The 7,357-nt window shown below is 65.9% G+C and overlaps 1 protein-coding gene across 1 annotated transcript in view; it reads left to right on the forward strand.

Annotated features, from left to right (window-relative positions):
* AATK (apoptosis-associated tyrosine kinase) overlaps positions 1-7,357 on the forward strand; it is a 28,390-nt gene that overhangs the window by 20,427 nt on the left and 606 nt on the right. Inside the window, exons 5-12 of the mRNA XM_006886325.1 lie at positions 44-162; positions 286-373; positions 1,152-1,285; positions 2,522-2,606; positions 2,741-2,862; positions 3,613-3,762; positions 4,377-6,981; positions 7,075-7,225. Of these exons, the coding sequence (XP_006886387.1) occupies positions 44-162; positions 286-373; positions 1,152-1,285; positions 2,522-2,606; positions 2,741-2,862; positions 3,613-3,762; positions 4,377-6,981; positions 7,075-7,225 (3,454 nt within the window). The remainder of the gene's footprint in view (positions 1-43; positions 163-285; positions 374-1,151; positions 1,286-2,521; positions 2,607-2,740; positions 2,863-3,612; positions 3,763-4,376; positions 6,982-7,074; positions 7,226-7,357) is intronic.

Here is a 7,357-nt window from a genome sequence, read left to right on the forward strand (position 1 = left end):
CACGTCGGGGACCACGTCGACTGTCTGCACACCGCCCCTGCAGGTGTTCCTGGGGGAGGTGAACTCGGGGGTGAGCATCAGCCAGGTGGTGGTCAAGGAGCTCAAGGCCAGTGCCAGTGTTCAGGAGCAGGTGCACTTCCTGGAAGAGGCACAGCCCTATAGGTAAGCGGCCGCGGCAGGGGGCCTGGCTACCTGGGTAGGGCGGGGTGCGGTACTGCCGCTGCGCAGGGGGGCCTGGGGGAGCCCCTCCGCCGGCCCACTCTGCATCTGGGTGGTCATCTGCAGGGTCCTGCAGCACAGCAACCTGCTCCCGTGCCTGGCGCAGTGTGTGGAGGTGACGCCCTACCTGCTGGTGATGGAGTTCTGCCCACTGGTGAGCTGGGGCACCTCTGGGTGGGGTGCAGGCCCCCACTGTAGCCCCTCTGTTAGTTCAGAGCAAGGGTCCTTCCTAGGTCCTGTCACTGGGTGACCCCTTACAGCACGCAGTGCCGTGACCTCCAGAACCTCCCATTTCTGGAGGCCGGGCCACACCCGGGAAGGACAGCTTCTTCCCAGGAGGGCCTGCTCCCTCTGTGGCCTCAGAGAGCATGTTTGGACAATGGTGGCTTCTGGTGAGAGGGAGCCCACGGCCAGTAAGGGCATTCAGGTCCCACCTCTGTGTCAGAGTCCGGGACTGGCCACTCCCAGAACAGGGTCTGAGCCCTGCGGCTACAACTGTCCCCCTTGGGCACCCTCCCCACAAGCTCTGGGAACAGCGCTGGTGGTGGACTGAGTCCCAGCCGCCCTGGCGGACATGGGCTGGGACCATCCTCTGAGGACAGCTGCTTCTGGTTCCTCTCTACCATATTTGTCACCGCCCTGGCACAGCCATCTGAGGCCCTGCGTTGGCCTCTGCACAAGGGACACAGTCCTGCAGCCCCACAGGCTGCTGGGGACAACAGCGGTTGGAGAAAGGATTCAAACTGGCGAGGTGCTGTGGGGACACCTCCCTCTCCCAGAGCAGCCGGCCCCGTCCAGGGACAGTGCCCCTCTGGGCATCTGTAGCTGTTAGCTAAGAGCCTGGTGTCTCCACAGGTCTGTGGGTGGGCAGGCCTGTCGGTGGGGTGGGCTCGCCCCAGCCCTTGGCTCTGATGGGCTGGACCCTCTTCTAGGGGGACCTCAAGGGTTACCTGCGGAGCTGCCGGGTGGCAGAGTCCATGACGCCTGACCTGCTGTCACTGCAGCGCATGGCCTGCGAGGTGGCCTGCGGAGTCTTGTACCTGCATCAGCATAACTACGTGCACAGGTGAGGCAGGCCTGCTGAGCCTTCCTGCGGGCTGGGGGCCTCGGGGTGGTGTCAGCACAGTCTCCAGAGGCAGTCAGGTCCTCCTGGGAGCCAGGACAGTGGCCAGCTGCAGCCAGTCCTCTGCCCTTGGGTGGCCCACCACCCCCCAGGGACCACAGAGACCCTCCTCTGGACAGGGAGGGAACGGCTGACCTTGCCTTTTGGGGAGGGCCCTGGCTCAGCCCTGAGGGATGTAGGGGCATCGTTGGAAGGAGGTGTCATGGATGAGTGACCGTCCCTGGACGCACAGGCCGTCCTCCCCAACAACATCCTGGTGCTGAGTGCGTACACCTCTACTCCAGCATCAGTGATTTTGTTGAAGAGGGCAGCTGCCAGCCTCCCGCCACTGGCCTCCTGGCTGCTGCACCCACCCCGCCACCACCAGGATGCCTGTCACCCCCTCCTGCGGCCACATGGTCCTGCCCGTCGCCCACACCCCCATCCCAAGTCCCACTGCTGCTGGCCCCTGAAGGATGCCTGTCCCCCGCTCCTGCCCTCTCTGGCCCCATCCCCAGCTGCCCAAGCCCATTTCCCACCGCCCAGCAGTCTCGTGCCTCATGACCAGCCCATCTCGCTGGCCACACCCTTCTCACTGACTGCCCTCCCTCTCTCCCTCTCTCCCTGGCCACCCATGTCCAAACCCTCACCCTCAGTTCCACTGACCCTGCTCCCAGGACCCTCGCCATCCCCTCCCCCCCGCAGAGAGAGCCCCTCCCCATGAGCCCCTCCACCCTACCGTCCTCTCCCAGTGGTGATGGTGCAACCAGACTTTGCTAATGCCCGGGACCTCCAAGCCCCCAGGGCCACCAGGCAGGCAGGGGGCCAAAATTCTGAGGGTGAGGAAAGTGGGGGCCTGCTTTTCCCGTGGACCCCTCCCTGCCTCTGAGGCTGAAGGCATGGGGTACGGGGTGAGAAGAGGCTGCCTGAAGCCACTGTGAACCCACAGGTCCTGTCTGTCAAGCCCTGGGCAGCCCTGCCAACCAGCTCCCAGAAGAGGCTGGGAAAGAAATGGTTTCCACTTGCTGGCGGGGGTCAGGGGTCAGGGGGCGGGGCTAGGGCCGTGCAGACCTGCAAGGCTTGCCTGAGTCTGTGTCTGCTGTGAGGTTCGGTAAGGGCCCCGCCCAAGCTGACCTTCAGATTAGGCCTCTGATGCCCTTCTGTCGTCCCCTGCCCCGCTGACCCACCCCTCCTCCCCAGCGACCTGGCTCTGAGGAACTGCCTGCTGTCTGCTGACCTGACGGTGAAAATTGGGGACTACGGCCTTTCCCACTGCAAGTACAGAGTGAGTGGGGCCGAGTGGGCACTAGACAGGCTGGCTGTCCACCCTATCCCACTCAAGTACAGAGTGGGGGCCACGAGGGGCACGTGGGCATGGGCTGGCTGACCACTGGCTGAGGCTGACTGTGGGTCTTGCAGGAGGACTACTTCGTGACGGCTGACCAGCTGTGGGTGCCGCTGCGCTGGATTGCGCCTGAGCTGGTGGATGAGGTCCATGGTAACCTGCTGGTGGTGGACCAGACCAAGACCAGCAACGTGTGGTGAGCAGATAGCAGGGACAAGGCGGCTGGGGAGATGGGGGCGTGGGGAGAACTCGCTGAAGGAGGCGACCTCACCCCGCAGGCAGCGTGTCCATGCTCCCAGAGGTCCCCACCCCACTGAGGACAGCAGCAGGAACACACGTTTATGGGTCTCAGTGCCAAGTGGGTGCAGCAGCATTTGGAGAGGGGGCCAGGGCTTGTTGGACTGGTGGCTGGGCAGCCTGGAGGCAGCTATCCTGAGTCCCTGCACCAGGCCCAGGACTGGGTGGGTGCAGAGAGCCAGCACCTGAACCCCAGAGGAAGGTGCCCCCTCAGGCAGACCCCTGGGATTGCCACCTGACTTGGTGGTGGTCCTGACCCTCTGGCCTCACCTCTGCCATGTTGAGTCCTGAGCCTGGATCCATGATCAGAGCTTTCAAAGGGCCATTTCACTGTGCTCAGTCACCAAAACCCCTGCTCCCCGACCTCCACTTCACCATCCCAGTGGCCCTCAGCCTGCATTAGGCCAACTCGAGTCCTAAATGACAAGGCTGGGAAAGGACCAGGCCCCCCAGAACAGCCTGAACTCTGTGGGCGTGGCCAGGACCCCGCCCCCACCAGGCCTAAGCACCTCCCCAGGCCCTGCCTCCTGCCCGGCCCCGCCTCCCCTTCCAAGGCCCCGCCTCCTGTCCGGGCCCCACCTCCCCTCCAGGCCCCACTCCCGACTGCCCACCTTGTCTGAGGCTCGCTTTTCTCCTGGCTCGCCTGCAGGTCCCTGGGCGTGACCATCTGGGAGCTCTTGGAGCTGGGTGTGCAGCCCTACCCGCATCACTCGGACCGCCAGGTGCTGGCCTACGCCATCCGTGAGCAGCAGCTCAAGCTGTCTAAGCCCCAGCTACAGCTGCCCCTGGCTGACCGCTGGTGAGGACTGGATGGGCGTCTGTTCAGACCCCTGCCCTGCCCTACTGGATCTAGAGAGGAGCCCACGGGGAAGGCCATTGACCTCTATGGTCCACTTCTGATCTCTACTGTCCACAGGGGAACCAGCTCCACCATGGGGGTCAGGGGAGGCGGAGGGGACTGTTGATGAGGAAAGGGCCGCAGCGGACCACCTGCTCTCAGATCGTTGGGGGGCTTATTTAGCGTCGGCACTCTGTTGTCTTCACGGGTCCTTATGAAGGCAATATGAGCAAGAGGGGTTTTCTTAACCCCAAAGGAAGAAACAAGTGCTCTCCTTTGACGGGGATCTGGGCAGGGCCTGCGCCCAGGGCGGGGCCTTTTAGGGAAGAACAAGGCAGGGCTCTTGCGGGGAGGGGGAATGGGGAGGGGGCACGGGGTGGGACCTCCGATGAGGTGGGGCAGCTCAGGGAGGGGCCTGGAAGGTCATGGGGCGTGGCCTCCAACGAGGGGGTCCCTGGAGGGGCAGTCCATCCTCGGGCTAGGTGGAGCCTTTGGGAAGGGGGCCTCCCAGGAACAGGAGGAATCATCTGTGGGAGCCGAGGGGTAGGACCGGAACAAACTTCTCCTCCTGGCAGGTACGAGGTGATGCAGTTCTGCTGGCTGCAGCCGGAGCAGCGCCCCACGGCAGAGGAGGTGCACCTGCTGCTGACATACCTTTGCGCCCAGGGCACCACCGAGGCCGAGGAGGAGTTCGAGAGGCGCTGGCGCTCGCTGCGGCCGGGCGGGGGCGGCGAGGGCGTTGGCTCTACTCTGGGGCCAGGCTTGGCAGGCCCGGTGCTGGGCAGTGGGGCCGAGCTCTCCACCGCCTCGTCCTTCCCGCTGCTGGAACAGTTTTCGGGCGATGGCTTCCACGCAGAGGCTGACGACGTGCTGACGGTCACCGAGACGAGCCGCGGCCTCAACTTCGAGTACAAATGGGAGGCAGGCCGGGGCGCCGAGGCCTTCACGCCGTCTGGGGGCACGCCGAGCCCAAGCGCGCGCCTGCAAGAGCTGTGCGCCCCTGAAGGCGCGCCGCCGGGCGTGGTGCCGGTGCTCAGCGCGCACAGCCCCTCCGTGGGCAGCGAGTACTTCATCCGCCTGGAGGAGCCCGCTGCCGGCCACGACCCTGACTGCGCTGGTTGTGTCCACAGCCCCCACGCCGCGCGCCCCGACGACGAGGACGAGGACTCAGACTCGGATGGGAGCGTCGGGGCCTCCCTGGCCATGGAGCCGCTGCTGGGCCACGCGCCCCCCGCCAGCGCCACCTGGGGCCACTGCGACTACTACCCGCGCAGAGGCCGCGCCCGGGTCCCAGCCAGCCCGGCGCACTCGCCCTCTCCCCAGGCCCTGATGCTGGCTGAGCCAGGCGCCGAGGATGCGGACTGGGGCACAGCCGCCTTCTGTCCGGGCTTTTTTGAGGACTCGCTGTGTATGTCACCCTCGGGGAGCTCTGGGACCCGGCCATCACCAGGTGCGGAGGATCCGCGGGAGGCGGAGGCGCGAAGGGCAGCCCAGCACAGACACTGGAACTCCAACGTGTCCGCCAACAACAACAGTGGCAGGGGCCGCCCCGCGTCCGATTCCTGGGGCCCGGGCTGTGAGGATGGCTGTCCTGGCCCGGAGCACAGTCCACTGGCTGAGCTTCAGCCGGGCTACCTCCTGACTCAGGAGGCCCCGGGAGAGCCCCACACGGCTTCCCCTGACCAGGAGTTAGGCTTCAGTCTCCCTCATCTCAGCCCTGCTGAGGGCTTGGTGCCGGGAGCCATTGTGTCCCCCTGGACAGAAGGGCCTGTGAGTGGGGGCAACGACCCGGAGGTAAAGCCCAGGCTTGCTAAGGAGGCTGGGGGGCCCCGTGGACCCCAACCACCTCTTCCCTCTGTGCCCTCCTCCGAGGAGGAGGGAGCTCCGCTTCCTGCAGAGGAGGCTCCCAGCACTCTGCCAGCCTCTCCCACACCTGCAAATGTCAGTGGGGACTCTGGCGCCGACCTGGTGGGGACTCCTGACAGTGGCAGCGTCTCCCCCAAGCTTGAGGTGCCTGGCAGTGAGGATGAGGACACAACCGAGGCCACTTCTGGGGTCTTCACAGACACGTCCAGTGATGGGCCCCAGCCTGAGAAACTAGACTTGGCCCCAGCCCTTCGCTCCCTACAGAAGCCAGTGGGGACCCCAGACTCACTGGAGTCTCTGGACATCCCGTCCTCAGCCAGTGACGGTGGCTGCGAGGCCTTTAGCCCGTCGGGCACTAGCACTCCTGGGGGGCAGCCCCGAGCCTCAGACAGTGGCTACGACACAGAGAACTATGAGTCCCCAGAGTTTGTGCTCAAGGAGGCGCACGAGCCACGGGAGCCGGGTGGCTTTGGGGAGGGGGCCTCAGAGGGTGAGAGTCCAGGGCCAGAGACAAGGCTCCCGGATTCCCTTGGTGGGGGCCTCAGCGACAAGAACCCCTACCGTGACTCAGCCTACTTCTCAGACCTGGACAGTGAACTGGAGCCCCCCGCAGATGCCATGGAGAAGCCTGGCAGTGTTGTCTGTGCCCCCTCACGGGAGCCGGACCTGGACGGCCTGCAGAGGCTGGCCCCACAGTCTGCTCAGAGCTGTCCGGGGCCTGGGCTGCCCGGGGAGGCACAGGGCGCTGGCCCCATGGAGGCTACTCCTCCCCCACAGCCGCCCGAACAGTCATCCCCAGAGGCCAGCGCCTGCCCGGGGCTCATCGGCCAAATCGAGGCACTGGCCCTGTCCAGCCCCAGTCACTCCAAGTTTTTCCTGCTGACCCCAGTCCCAACAGGCTCAAAGAATGGCTCTTTCCAAGCCCTCGAGGCTCCGCAGGAGTGGACAGGGGCAAGGCCTGGGTCGCCCAGCGCAGAGACGGCGTCGGGTCTGGGGCCCCCTAGAGCCCCCCTGTGCCTGGCCTTGCCTGGCCTGGCTTCTGAGGGCCGGCGGGAGGACGAGGAGGAGGACAGCGAGGACAGCGACGAGTCGGACGAGGAGCTCCGCTGTTACAGCATCCAAGAGCAGAGCGACGAGAGCGAGGAGGAGGCGGTTCCCGTGCGGGTGGTGGTGGCTGAGAGCCAGCGCGCTCGTGGCCTGCGCAGTCTGCTCAAAGCGCCCGGCCTGCTGTCCGAGGCCTTCTGTGAGGACCTGGAGCGCAAGAAGAAGGCCGTGTCCTTCTTCGACGACGTCACTGTCTACCTCTTCGACCAGGTGGGCTGCTGCCCTGAGCTCCCCAGGCGGGGGCGGGGGGGGGGCAGGCCACTTCTGGGGTCACCCCAGCCATGTGCTGTCTGGACCCTCTAGGAGAGCCCCACCCACGAGCTCGGGGAGCCTTTCCCTGGTGCGAAGGAGGCTTCCTCCAGATTCCCAGCGGCCAGTCCAGGCTCCCCCAGCGCCCCGGGCAGGCTGCGGCGGATAAGTGAACTTACCCCAGACAACACCACCAAGGAAGCTGGTGAGCTAGGGGCAGCGGCCGAGGGGCTGGGTGAGCGTGGGGGGTGGAGCTCCAGTGGAGGCGGAGCACCCTGTGGGCGGGGCGCGGAGCTGGGGGGGGCCATAGAGCTGGGGGATGGCGGAGCAGAGGGGG

This window comes from Elephantulus edwardii, unplaced genomic scaffold, assembly GCF_000299155.1.
Source record: "Elephantulus edwardii isolate Elephantulus edwardi_28Jun2011 unplaced genomic scaffold, EleEdw1.0 scaffold00048, whole genome shotgun sequence".
Taxonomy (NCBI): Eukaryota; Metazoa; Chordata; class Mammalia; order Macroscelidea; family Macroscelididae; genus Elephantulus; species Elephantulus edwardii.